At 35.5% G+C, this 23,761-nt stretch overlaps 2 protein-coding genes across 4 annotated transcripts in view; one reads left to right on the top strand and one right to left on the bottom strand.

Moving 5' to 3' along the window:
* LOC137414295 (uncharacterized) overlaps positions 1 to 17,845 on the bottom strand; it is a 40,434-nt gene extending 22,589 nt beyond the window's left edge. The window contains exons 1-3 of one of the 3 annotated variants that reach the window (XM_068099790.2): positions 17,771 to 17,845; positions 3,467 to 3,589; positions 217 to 403 (exon numbers count right to left, since the gene is read on the bottom strand). In XM_068099790.2, the coding sequence (XP_067955891.2) occupies positions 217 to 403; positions 3,467 to 3,574 (295 nt within the window). In that variant the 5' untranslated portion in view covers positions 3,575 to 3,589; positions 17,771 to 17,845. Of the gene's footprint in view, positions 1 to 216; positions 404 to 3,461; positions 3,590 to 17,403; positions 17,601 to 17,770 lie in introns of those variants that run through there. The other 2 variants (XM_068099802.2, XM_068099796.2) reach the window with 2 other exon arrangements.
* A 749-nt stretch (positions 17,846 to 18,594) lies between these two features.
* LOC144888153 (uncharacterized) overlaps positions 18,595 to 23,761 on the top strand; it is a gene marked incomplete at its 3' end in the record, with an annotated part of 131,072 nt that continues 125,905 nt past the window's right edge. The window contains 1 exon segment of the mRNA XM_078769996.1: positions 18,595 to 18,934. Within this exon segment, the coding sequence (XP_078626122.1) occupies positions 18,753 to 18,934 (182 nt within the window).

Raw genomic sequence — 23,761 nt, 5'->3', positions numbered from 1 at the left:
AGCTCAAAGACGGGTTCATTACCTCTGAGCTATCCAGTTGGTCCCCATGATCTCATACCCTATGCATTTTGTACTTGGCTCACCAATCAATATTCTACGGAAGCATTCCACAAAAATGACCCAAGGCAATCTCTTCCCACAACATGCCATCATTCCAAGCATCACATTATGATATATCAAAATTATAAAAGCCATGTAAATGATGTGTGTTCATACCAGCAGAAAGATGCACTCTTACTAATTCCCTCTCCATTTCTTGAGCAATCTCCAAGTGCTTACAGTTGTACAACGCTCGTAACAACTGTTGGTACGAGCCTTGCAGCCATCGGCGATGCACATCACCCATGAGATGTGTCATTGCATCCAAACGGTTTTCGTACCGTGCTCGCGTTGAAATTATGTCCTGAACATGACAAAGAGTGTTTAAATATACTGTACCAATTGACTCCATACTATTGAATCACAATAGGTTCACCCAGTGGCGCAGTGATGGTTTGTAGCGCTCGGGACGAAGGTCAAAAAGATCGCCCCCTGCAGGCACTGACATAGTCAGAAATTCCTATTGAGGGGGCCATATGAACCGTTTACTGGATTGGAACGATTATCGGATTACCACAGTCCATAATTTACCCTATTTACGCACTCGCCTTTTGAACAAAGAAACCCACAACACCCCCCATTTTTGTAATGGTACAACCCTAACTTTGAATTGGGTAAAGGGTGCTAAAATCACGGACATCTGTGCGAGGTGATAGAAATAGGAATTAGGAAAAAAGTGAATTCCGATGTAAAGGAGTTTGTAAACGTCGACCTGACACATTGACACGTAGCACGGAGTTGAAACTGTAAAACGTGGTTCTGAAAGTTGCTTCTCGTGATCTCATGAGTTCAATGTATTATAATTTATATACAATACAAACAAATGGAGCATGAAAACGTTTTTTTGATGGTGTCATTTGGCGCCCCATCCACTTCGTTTCTGGTGCGGTCGCCCCCTCCGCCCCCCATCACTACGCCACTGGGTTCATCTTCATCTGTCAGAAGATACATTCACATACCGTTGTTATATTGTCTTTTCAGATAAACATTCATTTTATTAAATAGCTGTTTGCAATTGGGAAACCACCTAAGAATCCGACTGCAGAATGCAAAACCAAAGCCAACCAAAGTTTTGTCCAAAAAACGAAGAAAAAGACTCAGAAAGTCCAACAATTTATCCACATAAGAATCCTTTACACGTCTTTGAGGCCACATGTTTACAACCAATCCAATCGGTCATGGATGGGGTGTGGAGTGGCGAGAGCCACCTACTTGAATACCAGTAAGTTGCAGCCATTTGGAGATGGATATAGGTGGCCATTTAACGTCATATGGGTGAGGTCATCATGTTACTTGATTTCGGAGAGGAAGGCGAAAAATGGCGGACATTCCCGAGTCTATGCAGGCGAAGGGTTTGTCGCAGCTATTGGCTTTTCTCCGGTTGGACGAATACGTCCAGCATCAGTTCAGTCGTACGTGACATCACAAGTAAAAAATACGCAAGACGTATTATTTTTGGCAGCGTGTATGGCGTTAATGCCAAACACACTTTCACAGTCACTACTGGTCCAGTCCCAAGTGGCCTGGAAGATGTGGTGTAAATGCCCATAGAGTGGCCTATAGGCCTGTCATTGCCACCCTCTGGGAAGGAATTTAATATCTAAGCACACCGTTATTTGATGGCCTGAAATGAAAGCCACTCTGTGGCTTAATAGACCATTGAGATTACTTTCAATTACAAGCAAGGTCCTGGAATCCAACATCGCTACTGAAATCAATTCTTACCTTTTTTCAAACAACCTGATCTCTGACCATCAATTTCTATTCCGTTCCTGTCACTCAACTCCAGATTTACTGCTGTTTCCTCATCTATAGACATTACCTCTCCTATGCTCTTGAAACCCCTCTCTTCCTTTTTACAGAGAGCTCTACATTGTAACATACAGTATTCCATCACTCTGCTAGGCAGACTTCAGCTTCTTCACTCTGGGCTGATCTGGAATTGATTAGATGCAGGTCTGATAAATGGAACTTGTCCTTCAATCCTGGAAAATCTCAGTCTCATCAAAATTCATGGTCAAACACTTGAAGAGTTTAGTCTGTTGAACTCCAAGGCCTCACCATCAACACTTTCCTGGGCCAACCACATAGAAAAGCTGGCAGCAGATTGGGAATCCTCCACCAACCCACGTGTTTACTTGGAAAATTAGAGCTACTCAAAGTCTATAAGGCCTTTCTCTGTAGCTCAAGGGATTACTGCTCTCTGTTTTGGCCTGGCACTCCAGCATCACATGTGACTCTCTTGGATTATGTGGAATCTAAAGCTCTCATAATGATTGGAATCTCTTCCGATGATGCCAAAGCACAAGGTCTGTTTCTCTCACATCACAGTCAGGTTGTTGGTCTGTTTTTTTTAGCAGTCCATTCTCCAAAATTTCTTCCGCTGCTCTCTCAGTCCTCTGACCCTGCCTATCTACCTCAGGATGCACGTGTTCATCCAGTAACCCCCTCCTGGTTAAATTTCCAAAATCCTGCCAGACTGCGCATCTCAATTCCTTTGTCCTTCACTTCCCCCGTATAAGCAAACACGTTCCAGAGGGCATTTTCCCCCACTCTTCACTCGAGTCTAAGTTATCAAGAAAGCAGTGCACCGCTACTTTCTACCATCCCCCATCCTGACCGATTATAGTTATTAATCCATTAACCCCTCCTATCTTAACCTTCTAACTTGCTGTTTTCAGTGTTTTGTTCCCTCTTCTCTCCCTCTCTCTCTTGTTCCTTGCTGGTTCTGCTCAATTGTTACCTCTCTACCCCACTTTCAGTTCAACCTTGCTCTTCGATAAAACCTGTCTCGTAAAGAGGGTGAAAAAAACGTTGGACTGTCTGTCTTACAGTCTTTTTCTTTTGACAAAAATCTCGAGTTATTTGTTTTTGCAATGTCTGCCGGGCATTTTCTGCAAATTATTCACACTGTGGTGCTTATTCACACGTATTCAGCACCTCGCTGCAGGTTTGCATTATGTGTGGTGGCGACGCTAAGCTGCTGTTGCGGTATTCCCCATGCTTAAGGACAACAATTTACAATTTGGCCAGAACACAATGGCCTACTCTTCTCAATCGGCACCATGAGATATTTGACATCCGCATGTGAATACTAGCAGTTGCCACAGTCCTATTAACATCTATTCAAAAGGACAGCCGATTCAATCAGGCAACACCGTGCACACAAAGCACCAGGAGAGTTTATAGACAGGCACAGATAACTGCACAAAGATGAGCAGCTCAAAGTCAAGGCAAGTAACATCCTGTGAACCCACGGATAAACTCGAGTTTTCGCTCGAGTTGAGTTGTCGAGTTGTCCTGGACAAAATCTCTACAGATAATTTGTTCTGAATCTCTTTGCAAACAGGTATGACTCTCACTTTACCCGCTCGTGATCAGTCAGGCACGTAAGCCATGGCAACAGCACTGCAGCATCCATATTTATGAAAGATGTCATGTGACTCCTACTCCAATCATCCATGGGATCATTCATATTTCAATTTACAACCTAGGGGAAAAAAAAAAAGAGTAACATAATGCATCATAAAACTCCTATAAATAAGTCTCATGAATTGCGTCATTATATACTTGTACGAAGCATGTACCAAATGTATATGTCCAAGTTATAATTACTAGGGAGATACCCGTGCTACGCACGCGTGGGAGGCCAGAAGCAAACAGGCAATGCAGATATGGTGAATGCTAAAGCATGAAACCAATAAATTCCACATTCCTGTAGCACCTTCAGTCGCACGTCAGACATGGACAGCAAGTTCGTGAAGGACTTCCATGAAAAACGTATGCGTTCGCAAACAAACGCGTATGTTCACGTATATAAACATCGATCGTGGGACCATGGCGAATCTGCATATGGCGATCCGCGAAGTTCACGTTCAGAAAAGTAGAAACCATCATGGCATGTCGTCATTCACTTGAACTCGATATCTCTTTTTTCATTCCAAACAACATAACTCCAATTAATCACAAAATAAACTTTTAACAACATTGTTAATGTTTCCTTCATTGTAAAAACTACCAAATCAACAGTTAAAAGGATTTTGAGCCGATAGGTGTTAAGGCCTTGGCAAGATTGATGGAGACAGCGATCTGTTATATTGGTTTTGGGTCGTCCTTTCCACATATCTCGTGGGATTGTAAGTTGGAGAGACGGCCGTGATGGCGGGAGTGGTTTGGAATTCTCTCAAGCAGGGATTCAACCCATGTCCTGATAAAAGGTCTTTGTCCGAGGTCACCGAGTTCGATCGGTGCAGCCATGCAACGATCCGTGCAGCAGTTTGTGTGGCACCCAGGAAAACAACATTGTCACAATAAAAACATCATCACAATCAACGTTATGTGAATGCGAATGTTATGTGGGAGTCCAAACCTGAGAATGCTGAAGACCAAAGCTGACATTGAGAAAACTAAATAGCCTATTTTACTCCTGGAGATCCCAGGGTTACCGACCCAAAATATTGTTGCGATCGGTTCAGCAGTTTTTACGGTACCTTCAAACAGCAGACAGACAGACAGACGGACGGACATTTGGTGAATTATAGTAAGATGCTGACTTGTACATCAGGGTCGAAGAAACTCATTGAAACGTTTAATGTCTTTGTTTTTCTACCCCTCCTCTTCTTTACATGCCTTTAGTGGCTTTTACTTCCATATAAATAATGTATCCCTCTGAAGAGCAATCATCAAATGTTAACAGTCTCCCAACATCAAGTTAATAGTCTTTATACATCAAGTTAATCGTCTTTGTACATCAAGTTAATCGTCTTTATACATCAAGTTAATCATCTTCTAACATCAAGTTAATAGTCTTCCTACATCAAGTTAAGAGTCTTCCAACATCAAGTGAATAGTCTTTCTACATCAAGTTAATCGTCTTTATACATCAAGTTAATCATCTTCTAACATCAAGTTAATAGTCTTCCTACAACAAGTGAATAGTCTTCCTACATCAAGTTAATCGTCTTTATACATCAAGTTAATCATCTTCTAACATCAAGTTAATAGTCTTCCTACATCAAGTTAATCGTCTTTATACATCAAGTTAATCATCTTTCCACATCAAGTTAATCATCTTCCCACATCAAGTTAATCGTATACCTACCTCAAGTTAATAGTCTTTATACATCAAGTTAATAGTCTTCCTACATCAAGTTAATAGTCTTTATACAAGTTAATAGTCTTCCTACATCAAGTTAATAATCTTCCGACATAAAGTTAATAGTCTTTATACATCAAGTTAATAGTCTTCCTACATCAAGTTAATAGTCTTTATACAACAAGTTAATAGTCTTCCTACATCAAGTTAATAGTCTTTTCTACATCAAGTCAATAGTCTTCCAACATCAAGTTAACAGTCTTCCTACATCAAGTTAAGTCTTTATACATCAAGTTAACAGTCTTTAAACATCAAGTTAATAGTCTTTATACATCAAGTTAATAGTCTTTATACATCAAGTTAATAGTCTTTATACATCAAGTTAATAGTTTTTATACATCAAGTTAATAGTCTTTATCCATCAAGTTAATCGTCTTTATACATCAAGTTAATCGTCTTTATACATCAATTTAATAGTCTTCCAACTTCAAGTGTATTGTCTTTATCCATCAAGTTAATAGTCTTCCTTTATCAACTTAATAGTCTTCATACACCAAGTGAATAGTATTTATACATCAAGTTAATAGTCTTTCCTGCATCAAGTTAGTAGTCTTCATCCACCATGTGAAAGGTCTTTCGACATCAAGTTAACAGTCTTCCTACATCAAGTTAATCGTCTTTATACATCACGTTAATAGTCTTTATACATCAAGTTAATAGTCTTTATACAACAAGTGAATAGTCTTCCTACATCAAGTTAATAGTCTTCCAACATCAAGTTAACAGTCTTCCTACATCAAGTTAAGTCTTTATACATCAAGTTAAGTCTTTATACATCAAGTTAGCAGTCTTTATACATCAAGTTAACCGTCTTTATACATCAAGTTAATAGTCTTTATACATCAAGTTAATAGTTTTTATACATCAAGTTAATAGTCTTTATCCATCAAGTTAATCGTCTTTATACATCAATTTAATAGTCTTCCAACTTCAAGTGGATTGTCTTTATCCATCAAGTTAATAGTCTTCCTTTATCAACTTAATAGTCTTCATACACCAAGTGAATAGTATTTATACATCAAGTTAATAGTCTTTCCTGCATCAAGTTAATAGTCTTCATCCACCATGTGAATAGTCTTTCGACATCAAGTTAACAGTCTTCCTACATCAAGTTAGTCGTCTTTATACATCAAGTTAATAGTTTTTCTACATCAAGTTAATAGTCTTTATCCATCAAGTTAATCGTCTTTATACATCAAGTTAATCGTCTTTATACATCAATTTAAGTCTTCCAACTTCAAGTGGATTGTCTTTATCCATCAAGTTAATAGTCTTCCTTTATCAACTTAATAGTCTTCATACACCAAGTGAATAGTATTTATACATCAAGTTAATAGTCTTTCCTGCATCAAGTTAATAGTCTTCATCCACCATGTGAATAGTCTTTCGACATCAAGTTAACAGTCTTCCTACATCAAGTTAGTCGTCTTTATACATCAAGTTAATAGTCTTTATACATCAAGTTAATAGTCTTTATACATCAAGTTAATAGTCTTCCTTTATCAACTTAATAGTCTTCATACACCAAGTGAATAGTATTTATACATCAAGTTAATAGTCTTTCCTGCATCAAGTTAATAGTCTTCATCCACCATGTGAATAGTCTTTCGACATCAAGTTAACAGTCTTCCTACATCAAGTTAATCGTCTTTATACATCAAGTTAATAGTCTTTATACATCAAGTTAATAGTCTTTATACATCAAGTTAATAGTCTTTATACATCAAGTTAATAGTCTTTATACATCAAGTTAATAGTCTTTATACATCAAGTTAATAGTCTTTATACATCAAGTTAATAGTCTTTATACATCAAGTTAATAGTCTTTATACATCAAGTTAATAGTCTTTATACATCAAGTTAATAGTCTTTATACATCAAGTTAATAGTCTTTATACATCAAGTTAATAGTCTTCCTTTATCAACTTAATAGTCTTCATACACCAAGTGAATAGTATTTATACATCAAGTTAATAGTCTTTCCTGCATCAAGTTAATAGTCTTCATCCACCATGTGAATAGTCTTTCGACATCAAGTTAACAGTCTTCCTACATCAAGTTAATCGTCTTTATACATCAAGTTAATAGTCTTTATACATCAAGTTAATAGTCTTTATACATAAAGTTAATAATCTTTATACATCAAGTTAATAGTCTTTATACATCAAGTTAATAGTCTTTATACATCAAGTTAATAGTCTTTATAAATCAAGTTAATAGTCTTTATAAATCAAGGTAATCGTCTTTATACATCAAGTTAATAGTCTTTATACATCAAGTTTATAGTCTTTATACATCAAGGTAATCGTCTTTATACATCAAGTTAATAGTCTTCCAACATCAAGTTTATAGTCTTTATCCATCAAGTTAATAGTCTTTATACATCAAGTTTATAGTCTTTCCTTCTTCAAGTTAATAGTCTTTATTCACCATGTGAATAGTCTTTCTACATCAAGTTAATCGTCTTTATCCACCATGTGAATAGTCTTTCTACATCAAGTTGATAGTCTTCCTACATCAAGTTAATAGTCTTTATACATCAAGTTAATGGTATTTCGACATCAAGTTAAGCATCTTCTTACATCAAGTTAATAGTCTTTATAATCAAGTTAATCGTCTTTATACATCAAGTTAATAGTCTTTTCCATCAAGTTTATAGTCTTTATACATCAAGGTAATCGTCTTTATACATCAAGTTAATCGTCTTTATACATCAATTTAATAGTCTTCCAACTTCAAGTGGATTGTCTTTATCCATCAAGTTAATAGTCTTCCTTTATCAACTTAATAGTCTTCATACACCAAGTGAATAGTATTTATACATCAAGTTAATAGTCTTTCCTGCATCAAGTTAATAGTCTTCATCCACCATGTGAATAGTCTTTCGACATCAAGTTAACAGTCTTCCTACATCAAGTTAGTCGTCTTTATACATCAAGTTAATAGTCTTTATACATCAAGTTAATAGTCTTTATACATCAAGTTAATAGTCTTCCTTTATCAACTTAATAGTCTTCATACACCAAGTGAATAGTATTTATACATCAAGTTAATAGTCTTTCCTGCATCAAGTTAATAGTCTTCATCCACCATGTGAATAGTCTTTCGACATCAAGTTAACAGTCTTCCTACATCAAGTTAATCGTCTTTATACATCAAGTTAATAGTCTTTATACATCAAGTTAATAGTCTTTATACATCAAGTTAATAGTCTTTATACATCAAGTTAATAGTCTTTATACATCAAGTTAATAGTCTTTATACATCAAGTTAATAGTCTTTATACATCAAGTTAATAGTCTTTATAAATCAAGGTAATCGTCTTTATACATCAAGTTAATAGTCTTTATACATCAAGTTAATAGTCTTTATACATCAAGTTAATAGTCTTTATACATCAAGTTAATAGTCTTCCTTTATCAACTTAATAGTCTTCATACACCAAGTGAATAGTATTTATACATCAAGTTAATAGTCTTTCCTGCATCAAGTTAATAGTCTTCATCCACCATGTGAATAGTCTTTCGACATCAAGTTAACAGTCTTCCTACATCAAGTTAATCGTCTTTATACATCAAGTTAATAGTCTTTATACATCAAGTTAATAGTCTTTATACATAAAGTTAATAATCTTTATACATCAAGTTAATAGTCTTTATACATCAAGTTAATAGTCTTTATACATCAAGTTAATAGTCTTTATAAATCAAGGTAATCGTCTTTATACATCAAGTTAATAGTCTTTATACATCAAGTTTATAGTCTTTATACATCAAGGTAATCGTCTTTATACATCAAGTTAATAGTCTTCCAACATCAAGTTTATAGTCTTTATCCATCAAGTTAATAGTCTTTATACATCAAGTTTATAGTCTTTCCTTCTTCAAGTTAATAGTCTTTATTCACCATGTGAATAGTCTTTCTACATCAAGTTAATCGTCTTTATCCACCATGTGAATAGTCTTTCTACATCAAGTTGATAGTCTTCCTACATCAAGTTAATAGTCTTTATACATCAAGTTAATGGTATTTCGACATCAAGTTAAGCGTCTTCTTACATCAAGTTAATAGTCTTTATAATCAAGTTAATCGTCTTTATACATCAAGTTAATAGTCTTTTCCATCAAGTTTATAGTCTTTATACATCAAGGTAATCGTCTTTATACATCAAGTTAATAGTCTTCCAACACCAAGTTTATAGTCTTTATCCATCAAGTTAATAGTCTTTATACACCAAGTGAATCGTCTTTTTACATCAAGTTTATAGTCTTTCCTTCTTCAAGTTAATAGTCTTTATTCACCATGTGAATAGTCTTTCTACATCAAGTTAATCGTCTTTATCCACCATGTGAATAGTCTTTCTACATCAAGTTAATCGTCTTTATACATCAAGTTAATAGTCTTCGAACATCAAGTTAATAGTCTTTATCCACCATGTGAATAGTCTTTCTACATCAAGTTAATCGTCTTTATACATCAAGTTAATAGTCTTCCAACATCAAGTTAATAGTCTTTATCCACCATGTGAATAGTCTTTCTACATCAAATTAAACGTCTTTATACATCAAGTTAATAGTCTTCCAACATCAAATTTATAGTCTTTATCCATCAAGTTAATAGTCTTTATACACCAAGTGAATAGTCTTTTTACATCAAGTTTATTGTCTTTCCTTCATCAAGTTAATAGTCTTTATCCACCATGTGAATGGTCTTTGTGCATCAAGTTAATAATCCACCATGTGAATAGTCTTCCTACATCAAGTTAATAGTCTTTATACATCAAGTTAATAGTCTTTATACATCAAGTTAATAGTCTTCCTACATCAAGTTAATAGTCTTCCTACATCAAGTTAATAGTCTTCCTACATCAAGTTAATAGTCTTCCTACATCAAGTTAATAGTCTTCCTACATCAAGTTAATAGTCTTCCTACATCAAGTTTATAGTCTTTATACATCAAGTTAATAGTCTTTATACATCAAGTTTATAGTCTTTAAACATCAAGTTAATAGTCTTTATACATCAAGTTAATAGTCTTTATACATCAAGTTTATAGTCTTTATACATCAAGTTAATAGTCTTTATACATCAAGTTAATAGTCTTCCTACATCAAGTTAATAGTCTTTATACATCAAGTTAATAGTCTTCCTCCATCAAGTTAATAGTCTTTATACATCAAGTTAATAGTCTTTATACATCAAGTTAATAGTCTTTATACATCAAGTTAATAGTCTTTATACATCAAGTTAATAGTCTTTATAAATCAAGGTAATCGTCTTTATACATCAAGTTAATAGTCTTTATACATCAAGTTAATAGTCTTTATACATCAAGTTAATAGTCTTTATACATCAAGTTAATAGTCTTCCTTTATCAACTTACTAGTCTTCATACACCAAGTGAATAGTATTTATACATCAAGTTAATAGTCTTTCCTGCATCAAGTTAATAGTCTTCATCCACCATGTGAATAGTCTTTCGACATCAAGTTAACAGTCTTCCTACATCAAGTTAATCGTCTTTATACATCAAGTTAATAGTCTTTATACATCAAGTTAATAGTCTTTATACATAAAGTTAATAATCTTTATACATCAAGTTAATAGTCTTTATACATCAAGTTAATAGTCTTTATACATCAAGTTAATAGTCTTTATAAATCAAGGTAATCGTCTTTATACATCAAGTTAATAGTCTTTATACATCAAGTTTATAGTCTTTATACATCAAGGTAATCGTCTTTATACATCAAGTTAATAGTCTTCCAACATCAAGTTTATAGTCTTTATCCATCAAGTTAATAGTCTTTATACATCAAGTTTATAGTCTTTCCTTCTTCAAGTTAATAGTCTTTATTCACCATGTGAATAGTCTTTCTACATCAAGTTAATAGTCTTCCTTTATCAACTTAATAGTCTTCATACACCAAGTGAATAGTATTTATACATCAAGTTAATAGTCTTTCCTGCATCAAGTTAATAGTCTTCATCCACCATGTGAATAGTCTTTCGACATCAAGTTAACAGTCTTCCTACATCAAGTTAATCGTCTTTATACATCAAGTTAATAGTCTTTATACATCAAGTTAATAGTCTTTATACATCAAGTTAATAGTCTTTATACATCAAGTTAATAGTCTTTATACATCAAGTTAATAGTCTTTATACATCAAGTTAATAGTCTTTATACATCAAGTTAATAGTCTTTATACATCAAGTTAATAGTCTTTATACATCAAGTTAATAGTCTTTATACATCAAGTTAATAGTCTTTATACATCAAGTTAATAGTCTTTATACATCAAGTTAATAGTCTTCCTTTATCAACTTAATAGTCTTCATACACCAAGTGAATAGTATTTATACATCAAGTTAATAGTCTTTCCTGCATCAAGTTAATAGTCTTCATCCACCATGTGAATAGTCTTTCGACATCAAGTTAACAGTCTTCCTACATCAAGTTAATCGTCTTTATACATCAAGTTAATAGTCTTTATACATCAAGTTAATAGTCTTTATACATAAAGTTAATAATCTTTATACATCAAGTTAATAGTCTTTATACATCAAGTTAATAGTCTTTATACATCAAGTTAATAGTCTTTATAAATCAAGTTAATAGTCTTTATAAATCAAGGTAATCGTCTTTATACATCAAGTTAATAGTCTTTATACATCAAGTTTATAGTCTTTATACATCAAGGTAATCGTCTTTATACATCAAGTTAATAGTCTTCCAACATCAAGTTTATAGTCTTTATCCATCAAGTTAATAGTCTTTATACATCAAGTTTATAGTCTTTCCTTCTTCAAGTTAATAGTCTTTATTCACCATGTGAATAGTCTTTCTACATCAAGTTAATCGTCTTTATCCACCATGTGAATAGTCTTTCTACATCAAGTTGATAGTCTTCCTACATCAAGTTAATAGTCTTTATACATCAAGTTAATGGTATTTCGACATCAAGTTAAGCGTCTTCTTACATCAAGTTAATAGTCTTTATAATCAAGTTAATCGTCTTTATACATCAAGTTAATAGTCTTTTCCATCAAGTTTATAGTCTTTATACATCAAGGTAATCGTCTTTATACATCAAGTTAATCGTCTTTATACATCAATTTAATAGTCTTCCAACTTCAAGTGGATTGTCTTTATCCATCAAGTTAATAGTCTTCCTTTATCAACTTAATAGTCTTCATACACCAAGTGAATAGTATTTATACATCAAGTTAATAGTCTTTCCTGCATCAAGTTAATAGTCTTCATCCACCATGTGAATAGTCTTTCGACATCAAGTTAACAGTCTTCCTACATCAAGTTAGTCGTCTTTATACATCAAGTTAATAGTTTTTATACATCAAGTTAATAGTCTTTATCCATCAAGTTAATCGTCTTTATACATCAAGTTAATCGTCTTTATACATCAATTTAAGTCTTCCAACTTCAAGTGGATTGTCTTTATCCATCAAGTTAATAGTCTTCCTTTATCAACTTAATAGTCTTCATACACCAAGTGAATAGTATTTATACATCAAGTTAATAGTCTTTCCTGCATCAAGTTAATAGTCTTCATCCACCATGTGAATAGTCTTTCGACATCAAGTTAACAGTCTTCCTACATCAAGTTAGTCGTCTTTATACATCAAGTTAATAGTCTTTATACATCAAGTTAATAGTCTTTATACATCAAGTTAATAGTCTTCCTTTATCAACTTAATAGTCTTCATACACCAAGTGAATAGTATTTATACATCAAGTTAATAGTCTTTCCTGCATCAAGTTAATAGTCTTCATCCACCATGTGAATAGTCTTTCGACATCAAGTTAACAGTCTTCCTACATCAAGTTAATCGTCTTTATACATCAAGTTAATAGTCTTTATACATCAAGTTAATAGTCTTTATACATCAAGTTAATAGTCTTTATACATCAAGTTAATAGTCTTTATACATCAAGTTAATAGTCTTTATACATCAAGTTAATAGTCTTTATACATCAAGTTAATAGTCTTTATAAATCAAGGTAATCGTCTTTATACATCAAGTTAATAGTCTTTATACATCAAGTTAATAGTCTTTATACATCAAGTTAATAGTCTTTATACATCAAGTTAATAGTCTTCCTTTATCAACTTAATAGTCTTCATACACCAAGTGAATAGTATTTATACATCAAGTTAATAGTCTTTCCTGCATCAAGTTAATAGTCTTCATCCACCATGTGAATAGTCTTTCGACATCAAGTTAACAGTCTTCCTACATCAAGTTAATCGTCTTTATACATCAAGTTAATAGTCTTTATACATCAAGTTAATAGTCTTTATACATAAAGTTAATAATCTTTATACATCAAGTTAATAGTCTTTATACATCAAGTTAATAGTCTTTATACATCAAGTTAATAGTCTTTATAAATCAAGGTAATCGTCTTTATACATCAAGTTAATAGTCTTTATACATCAAGTTTATAGTCTTTATACATCAAGGTAATCGTCTTTATACATCAAGGTAATCGTCTTTATACATCAAGTTAATAGTCTTCCAACATCAAGTTTATAGTCTTTATCCATCAAGTTAATAGTCTTTATACATCAAGTTTATAGTCTTTCCTTCTTCAAGTTAATAGTCTTTATTCACCATGTGAATAGTCTTTCTACATCAAGTTAATCGTCTTTATCCACCATGTGAATAGTCTTTCTACATCAAGTTGATAGTCTTCCTACATCAAGTTAATAGTCTTTATACATCAAGTTAATGGTATTTCGACATCAAGTTAAGCGTCTTCTTACATCAAGTTAATAGTCTTTATAATCAAGTTAATCGTCTTTATACATCAAGTTAATAGTCTTTTCCATCAAGTTTATAGTCTTTATACATCAAGGTAATCGTCTTTATACATCAAGTTAATAGTCTTCCAACACCAAGTTTATAGTCTTTATCCATCAAGTTAATAGTCTTTATACACCAAGTGAATCGTCTTTTTACATCAAGTTTATAGTCTTTCCTTCTTCAAGTTAATAGTCTTTATTCACCATGTGAATAGTCTTTCTACATCAAGTTAATCGTCTTTATCCACCATGTGAATAGTCTTTCTACATCAAGTTAATCGTCTTTATACATCAAGTTAATAGTCTTCGAACATCAAGTTAATAGTCTTTATCCACCATGTGAATAGTCTTTCTACATCAAGTTAATCGTCTTTATACATCAAGTTAATAGTCTTCCAACATCAAGTTAATAGTCTTTATCCACCATGTGAATAGTCTTTCTACATCAAATTAAACGTCTTTATACATCAAGTTAATAGTCTTCCAACATCAAATTTATAGTCTTTATCCATCAAGTTAATAGTCTTTATACACCAAGTGAATAGTCTTTTTACATCAAGTTTATTGTCTTTCCTTCATCAAGTTAATAGTCTTTATCCACCATGTGAATGGTCTTTGTGCATCAAGTTAATAATCCACCATGTGAATAGTCTTCCTACATCAAGTTAATAGTCTTTATACATCAAGTTAATAGTCTTTATACATCAAGTTAATAGTCTTCCTACATCAAGTTAATAGTCTTCCTACATCAAGTTAATAGTCTTCCTACATCAAGTTAATAGTCTTCCTACATCAAGTTAATAGTCTTCCTACATCAAGTTAATAGTCTTCCTACATCAAGTTTATAGTCTTTATACATCAAGTTAATAGTCTTTATACATCAAGTTTATAGTCTTTAAACATCAAGTTAATAGTCTTTATACATCAAGTTAATAGTCTTTATACATCAAGTTTATAGTCTTTATACATCAAGTTAATAGTCTTTATACATCAAGTTAATAGTCTTCCTACATCAAGTTAATAGTCTTTATACATCAAGTTAATAGTCTTCCTCCATCAAGTTAATAGTCTTTATACATCAAGTTAATAGTCTTTATACATCAAGTTAATAGTCTTTATACATCAAGTTAATAGTCTTTATACATCAAGTTAATAGTCTTTATAAATCAAGGTAATCGTCTTTATACATCAAGTTAATAGTCTTTATACATCAAGTTAATAGTCTTTATACATCAAGTTAATAGTCTTTATACATCAAGTTAATAGTCTTCCTTTATCAACTTACTAGTCTTCATACACCAAGTGAATAGTATTTATACATCAAGTTAATAGTCTTTCCTGCATCAAGTTAATAGTCTTCATCCACCATGTGAATAGTCTTTCGACATCAAGTTAACAGTCTTCCTACATCAAGTTAATCGTCTTTATACATCAAGTTAATAGTCTTTATACATCAAGTTAATAGTCTTTATACATAAAGTTAATAATCTTTATACATCAAGTTAATAGTCTTTATACATCAAGTTAATAGTCTTTATACATCAAGTTAATAGTCTTTATAAATCAAGGTAATCGTCTTTATACATCAAGTTAATAGTCTTTATACATCAAGTTTATAGTCTTTATACATCAAGGTAATCGTCTTTATACATCAAGTTAATAGTCTTCCAACATCAAGTTTATAGTCTTTATCCATCAAGTTAATAGTCTTTATACATCAAGTTTATAGTCTTTCCTTCTTCAAGTTAATAGTCTTTATTCACCATGTGAATAGTCTTTCTACATCAAGTTAATCGTCTTTATCCACCATGTGAATAGTCTTTCTACATCAAGTTGATAGTCTTCCTACATCAAGTTAATAGTCTTTATACATCAAGTTAATGGTATTTCGACATCAAGTTAAGCGTCTTCTTACATCAAGTTAATAGTCTTTATAATCAAGTTAATCGTCTTTATACATCAAGTTAATAGTCTTTTCCATCAAGTTTATAGTCTTTATACATCAAGGTAATCGTCTTTATACATCAAGTTAATAGTCTTCCAACACCAAGTTTATAGTCTTTATCCATCAAGTTAATAGTCTTTATACACCAAGTGAATCGTCTTTTTACATCAAGTTTATAGTCTTTCCTTCTTCAAGTTAATAGTCTTTATTCACCATGTGAATAGTCTTTCTACATCAAGTTAATCGTCTTTATCCACCATGTGAATAGTCTTTCTACATCAAGTTAATCGTCTTTATACATCAAGTTAATAGTCTTCGAACATCAAGTTAATAGTCTTTATCCACCATGTGAATAGTCTTTCTACATCAAGTTAATCGTCTTTATACATCAAGTTAATAGTCTTCCAACATCAAGTTAATAGTCTTTATCCACCATGTGAATAGTCTTTCTACATCAAATTAAACGTCTTTATACATCAAGTTAATAGTCTTCCAACATCAAGTTTATAGTCTTTATCCATCAAGTTAATAGTCTTTATACACCAAGTGAATAGTCTTTTTACATCAAGTTTATTGTCTTTCCTTCATCAAGTTAATAGTCTTTATCCACCATGTGAATGGTCTTTGTGCATCAAGTTAATAATCCACCATGTGAATAGTCTTCCTACATCAAGTTAATAGTCTTTATACATCAAGTTAATAGTCTTTATACATCAAGTTAATAGTCTTCCTACATCAAGTTAATAGTCTTCCTACATCAAGTTAATAGTCTTCCTACATCAAGTTAATAGTCTTCCTACATCAAGTTAATAGTCTTCCTACATCAAGTTAATAGTCTTCCTACATCAAGTTAATAGTCTTCCTACATCAAGTTTATAGTCTTTATACATCAAGTTAATAGTCTTTATACATCAAGTTTATAGTCTTTAAACATCAAGTTAATAGTCTTTATACATCAAGTTAATAGTCTTTATACATCAAGTTTATAGTCTTTATACATCAAGTTAATAGTCTTTATACATCAAGTTAATAGTCTTCCTACATCAAGTTAATAGTCTTTATACATCAAGTTAATAGTCTTCCTCCATCAAGTTAATAGTCTTTATACATCAAGTTAATGGTATTTCGACATCAAGTTAAGCGTCTTCTTACATCAAGTTAATAGTCTTTATAATCAAGTTAATCGTCTTCCAACATCAAGTTTAGGTTTTTGTTCATCATGCTTTGGTTTCCATTAATGGTTCATTAAATTTTCCGTTCGACCCTCAACGTCAATCCTCACACCTAGCTCGTCTTCACGCTGTTGAAACCAAAGCGTTCAGAATCATTGTAATCTCCCGCGATGAAGCTATCTCCGAGGGCCTTTCACTCACTCACCGCAGGCAGGTTGGTGGGCTTTCCGTCTTCTACGAACGAACACATACGAACACACACACACACACACGGACGGACACGATCGAGTGCATTACTCCCTAGCGGGAGTAATTATGCTATTATTATATTTTTTATAAAATCGTTTGAATCCATTGAGTTGACATCACATTTAACAACTCAGACAAACAAGGCCTTTAATCCACGCTGCGCATAAATCTATGTTCGACCGGGTGATTCAGGCAAATGGAACCCCAGGTATTAATCATGTACAGGTGAAAAGGAGTGTCGAATGTATTATATATATATATACATTAAAAAAAAAAAGTACAGTATGGGGAAAAGACAAACGGAATCCCAATTCGATCCCTACCTTGAGGGTATAATGCAGGAAATGCACAAGGGGTATAAATCGCTTGTTCCGGGATTTCAAGAATTTATAAGCTGTAATGTATAATTAGCATTGATGAAACATCCACGCCTGCATTCCGTATTTAAATCGGACATTTTGTCTCATTTATTTTCCTTTTAGTTGTAAAGAGTTCGGCTTGATGAAACATTGATATTTGTTTAATTATATATTTACTAATTTGGGCGGGGTGCCCCCGTTTTATATTCATACTGGTGAATGTAGGACGGCGTGCTCCGCAATGCAGAACCCCTTTCAATCCCACGTTGGTCAGACTCGGACGCAGATGTATGAATCGTTGGAGAATGCACGCCGTATGCGGTATGCAATGCAACCGACCCCCTCTCAAAAGCAGCGGTGGAGTACAAGCTGTGCAATTGTCACGTGAAATTTGTTCCCCCTTTTTATTTACTTGTTCCCCTTTTTGTTCAGATCCTTCTCTCCCGTGCTCGCTGGGGTCCTTGATAATCGTAATGCATGCTATAAACCGACCAAGGGTTGTCTTAATTTGCAGGCATCAAAACTACATTGTCGCTCGTCAGTTCGGTTTTTGTCCTCTGTTTGTTGACCACGACAGAGTAGGTAGCTATAGAGAGCAACAGTTGTTTGCTATTTTTCCAACATGCCATTATTAGCGATTAATATGCTTACATTTTAGAACGAAATTATGATGATAGTTTGAAGTATAGGAAGCAAAAATAGTTATAATATACTGAGGCGCGATATATGACTGTCGGCCAATCAAAAGCGAGAAAACTTGTTCGAATAGCGTCGTTGGTTCTTTGACCAATCCAGAGCAGAACAGAAGTGACTTCCAGGAAAGGGAAAGGGAAAGGGAAAGGGAAATGCGAAGGAGAAGGAGTCGTGGGCGGTTGAGGAGATTTTGTATGTGATAACACGGTCTTCGTCTGGCCGCCCATGCGTGCGTCCTTTTCCCGTTACCACAATGACCCTCCGCACTCAAGGCCGTGTGGTGAACACTTATGGGGCCTCCCAGCGCTTTCAGCTCTTGCCGGATGCTTGGAGTAGAATATTCAGTCCGACTCCGAGCGATGCAAAAATGGATTTGTTCGACTCGAGCTCTGACAAGACCTTGGAGTTGACGAGGACGGACCGCCCTTCTGATGGGTAAGTTACACAGTGACTGCGTGAGCGCAGTTTTGACGAACGGAGCTTTTGGGATTCGTAGCGAGATCGTCGCAGGGTTTTCAAAGGGTGGTTGGGGGATGAGGCGGGCGTGGGAGAGACGTTCCTTTCTTGGGGGAGTATCTGGGAAGGGGGTGTTGCCTCAATATTGTTTGGAATTTCTAGCCTTTCTAAGGAAAACTTTTTTTCCCTAAAGCTCAAATGTCTAGTTTTATACTAATAGTGTCTGATATATATATATATGATATATCTATATTTCTGATATATAAATGTTTGTGTGTTTTTTTTTTTTTTGCTTTTTTTTTTTTTTTTTTGCTTTTTTTTCCTTGTTTTTGTTATCATTATTACTTCTTATTTTGTGTATATGAGTGAGTGGGTGAGGGTGTGTGTTTTTGCATGAATTAATTTTTGCATGAGTGTGTGCTTTTGTGTGTTGAGTGGTGTATGATGTAAGTGTAGGTGGTTGTTTGGTTGGTGTTCTGTATGTATGGGTGTGTGTGAATGATCTGGTGTGTTTTGTTGGTGAGTGGTGAAGGGTATAAAGGTGGGTGTTTGAGTGTTCCACCATGTTTGTTTGGTGCTGTGGATTGTGGATGTGGTGTTGGTGTTGGTGTTTGTTGTTGTTGTTCGCACTGGCTGGGGGTGGGGGTATGTACGCATCCAGATGCAGTTGCTGCATGTGGATGTGTACGTGCCCCTGCTGGCCCACCTTAGCTGACAGTATCGAGGTTGAAGGGCCGAAACGGGATGATGCTGAGGACCTCGACTGAGGACCCGGTCAGTGCGGCACACTTGTGACCAGGTGTGTTTTGAACATATATATATATATATATATATACTGTATATATATATATATATATATATATATATATATTGTCGGCGCTTAATTTTTTTTTCTCAGATATGTCGGCAGAATTTGTTTGGAATTTTTAGCCTTTCTGAGGAATTATCTGGTAGAGTACCTGCTCTACGGGCGATCTTGTTCCAAGCATGCAAGATGTTCTTCTGATGCACATTTATTTGGGCGGTGTATAGGTAACTGTTCTAGGCCTCTAAAGGGCACACATTCCATGACGGTGGGAGCCTCCTATCGGCTTAGAGCAGGGCTCCTCAACATTTTTATACAAGTCGGCCACTTTACTGATAAGTAGCGATCGGCCGCACGCTATATTACTGCAATGGCACTCAGTAGAGAGCATACATACCTCCGCCTGGTTGGCCATATCACTCAATGGTGAAGAATCGCTTAATAAATACTACTAGCTGTATCCGGATCCGGATCTTCACCAAAATTGAATCTATTCTTCCTTATCACATACACAACCTGTCCAACAAGTTTCGTCCAATTCCATCCATAACTTTTGAGATATCTGCTATATGTTGGTTTTAGCCCCATCTCCCAATGGTGAAGAATCACTTAAAAAAAATTAAATAATTCTCATATCCGAATCCATATTCAGATCTTCACCAAAATCGAATCGTCCTTGTCGGACAACCGTGAGAGCCACCCAACCGCGCCACTACGTTTTGTCCAAATCCGTCCACAACATTTTGAGATATCCTGCTATGTATCGTTTTTGGCCCCATCTCCCAATGGTGAAGAATCACTTAAAACATTCTACTAGCCGGATCCGAATCTGGATCTTCACCAAAATCTAATCGTTTAGTCCTTGTCACATACGCTACATCTCTGCCAAATTTCTTCCGAATCCGTCCACAACTTTGAGATATTTTGTTCACAAACAAACAAACGGACAGACAGGGGTGAAAACATAACCTCCATCCACCTTTGGTGGCAGAGGTCAATATGCCACAGGTGTACAAGTACAATTTATTTAAAAAATAATACAACATAAATTTACGCATTCAGAAATACAGGACTAAATTGTAAATTCAGAAATGTAGGATGAAATGTTCATTTAGCTAGTGTCAGGCTATTTAAAAACAAATGGCATTCAGCAATATGAAACTTGGTGATACATTCAGAAGTGCAAATGAAAAGCTTTCTAAGACTAATGTGAGGCTTGAGCTTGGATACAGTCTAATTTTGGTGAAACTTGGCTCAAATTTGGTAACTGCTGCCTTCACAAGTTCCACTGTGTGAGTATTTGTTTGTTTTGAACGGTACTTTTTCTTCACAAAGGTGAGCACACTGAACGTCTGCTCGCAGCAGTAGGTTGATTCAAACATCGAAAGCACAATGAAAGCTGCTCGCTTCGTTTCTTGGTGCACGTTTTTCCAGAAATCTAACTGACTATGGTTTGATGTGTGCGTTTTCAAGATGTCATTGCTCTGCGAGTCCAAAAGCTCCATTTGTGCATGTCTTTTTTTTTTCTTTTCTTTTTTTCTTTTTTTGTATACAAGGTCGAGGCTCGTGAAAGAGCTAACATTAATCACACAAAAAGACAAACCGACACATAAAACATATAATATGGGGAGCGGTAGACAAGATGGGGTGAGAGGGGGAGGAACACAAACACAACATCTGAGAGCAGGGACATCGAGAGATCTGTGGGAGGGAGAGGGCTTTGGGGGGTTGGCATGGGAAGGGGCGGGGGTGGGGGGGTGGGAGAGGCATAAAACATATGGACACTGCCGGGACTTCCAGGAAAGAAGTTGGAATTTCAAACAAGGTGGATCTGGGGTGAATTAGTGGGGGTAGAAAAGATCAAGGCTTTGGATGGGGAAAGATAAGAGATGGTGGTGAACAGCTGTTTTAAAGACCTGGATGGAGGAGTGGGATTGAAGGGAGTGTGGGAGTTTGTTTCAGAGGCGGGAGAAAAGAGGAATGAAAGAGTGAAGGTGAGTCGAGAGCCGAGATTTCGGCAGTTTAACCATCAGAGGGTTGCTGGCAGATCTTGTGCAACCTGTAGGAATATTTGGGGGACAACGCACAGAGAGAGCTGGGGGAGAAAGGCCGTAGAGGAGTCGGTAGAAGACAGAAAGACCACCTACCTGTCTGCGGTGAGTGAGTGAAAGGCCATCGGAGATAGCTTCATCACGGGAGATTCCAATGATTTGGAAAGCTTTGGTTTCAACAGCGTGAAGCCGAGCTAGGTGTGAGGCAGGAGCACCGGCCCATAGGGGAGAACAGTATTCCATTGAGCTGCGGATGAAAGCCTTGTATGTGGTGAGGAGCTCAGGTGTGCCGAGGAAGGACTTCGCACGACGGAGGATGCCCAGTTGGCGACTGGCTTTGGAGGCCAGCTTGGAAATGTGGTTTTCCCAAGAAAGATCATGGCAGATAGTGAGACCCAAAAGCTTGAGCGACAGAACTTCTTGGAGAGGATTGTTGAGAAAGTAGATGGGAGGGTTGTCCAGTCGATATTTTCGGAGAGACATAGTAAGAGTGTGAGATTTGTCAGGATTGAAAGACATGTTGCACTTGTTTGACCAGTCTGTGATTTTGTCCAGTCTGATTTGCTTTGTCGTTGCGCTGAGCTTGTTTGCTTCCAGTAGAAATGGGTTTGAAACAAAGACCCGCCTTTAGAGGCCATTTTTCCCCGCAGAGCAGGGGTTGGCCTTTTTCGGGCATCGTGGTCCCCTTTTTGAAGCAATGTTTTATGGCCGAATGCCCTTCCTGCCACCAACCCTGTTAGTCGCCTCTTGTGACACACAAGGAATTACCAGTGAGAACTAGTACTCAATTTGCCGGCCTCGGAAGGATGACAGGCTGAGTCAACCCACCTAGCGTTAATTCAGCGATCCACCAGGATTTAAACACAGGATACTAGGATCCCAAGCCGGCACCCGAACCACGAAGCCAACACCAGGCTTAACATAAAAAAGAAGCATGTCCATTTTTAATTTAAATTTCAAATCTATTTTGACATGGAAACATGTATCTTATATAGAGCCTTTTATATACTTTATTTTAAACACGGGGCGAGGTGGGGCCGCCCGGTGACTGATCCCGAGTGGTCGCCCCACCTGTATGCGGGGCCGGGTAAGGCCTCCCTTGTACTCGCCCCACCTACATAAGCCAGGCTGAGGTGAGGTCGCCCACGGGGTTGAGGATTGGACCACACCTACTCAAAGTACAAAAAGGGTTTGAAACAAAGTACAAAAAGGGAAACCCACACCAGGGTTTGAAACGAAGGAGAACAAAAAATGTTTTTCCTTTGGAGCTCCGAAAACTGATCAGCGAATTCTGACTGCAGTTGTTGCAAGCACTTTGCGTACTTGTTTACATGTCAGCTGCCAGGTAATTTTGCCCAGTCTTTCAAAGTGTGTCAAAGTAGGTTTTGGCTGCTTTAGGTGGTGTTCAAATAGCCTCAGTTTACTGATAAATGCAGTAATCGAGAATTACAAGTCACAAATAACTGTATCCTTTGCCTAAAATTGTCCTGGCAGTATATTTAATTGTGCCGTAATGTCAGCCAAGAAAGCCTGCTTTTCAACCCATAGATTTGTGGTCATTTTCTTCAGGGCAGCTTCAGCAAGTCATAAAAGTCAATAATGGGATTCAGCAAATCATAAAAGTGATTGAGCACTTCACCTTTCGAGAGCCAGTGAACTGCTGTGTGATATACCAAGTCACCATAATGCATGTCATATTCCTCAAGCAATAGCTTGAATTGCTGGTGTGTCTGGGCATGACCACGAATGACATTCACAACATTAGTTCACAACTAATGACGTCTCCCATGACCACTTTTAAGAATACTGATTTAATATTATAAAAGGAGTCGTGTTATAACTTGAGAACGGATTAACGGATTTCAACAAATCCAACCACGGTGGATTTGGTTAACTCCCAGGGGTGTTTGTGATCCAGTTTTTTTCTTTTTTTTAAACCAGTTCATGATA

This window comes from Myxine glutinosa, chromosome 1 (genome assembly GCF_964187855.1).
Source record: "Myxine glutinosa chromosome 1, kmMyxGlut1.1, whole genome shotgun sequence".
Classification (NCBI taxonomy): Eukaryota; Metazoa; Chordata; class Myxini; order Myxiniformes; family Myxinidae; genus Myxine; species Myxine glutinosa.
Note: the sequence above shows the minus strand (reverse complement) of the source record. Positions and strands in the feature narration are given on the sequence as shown.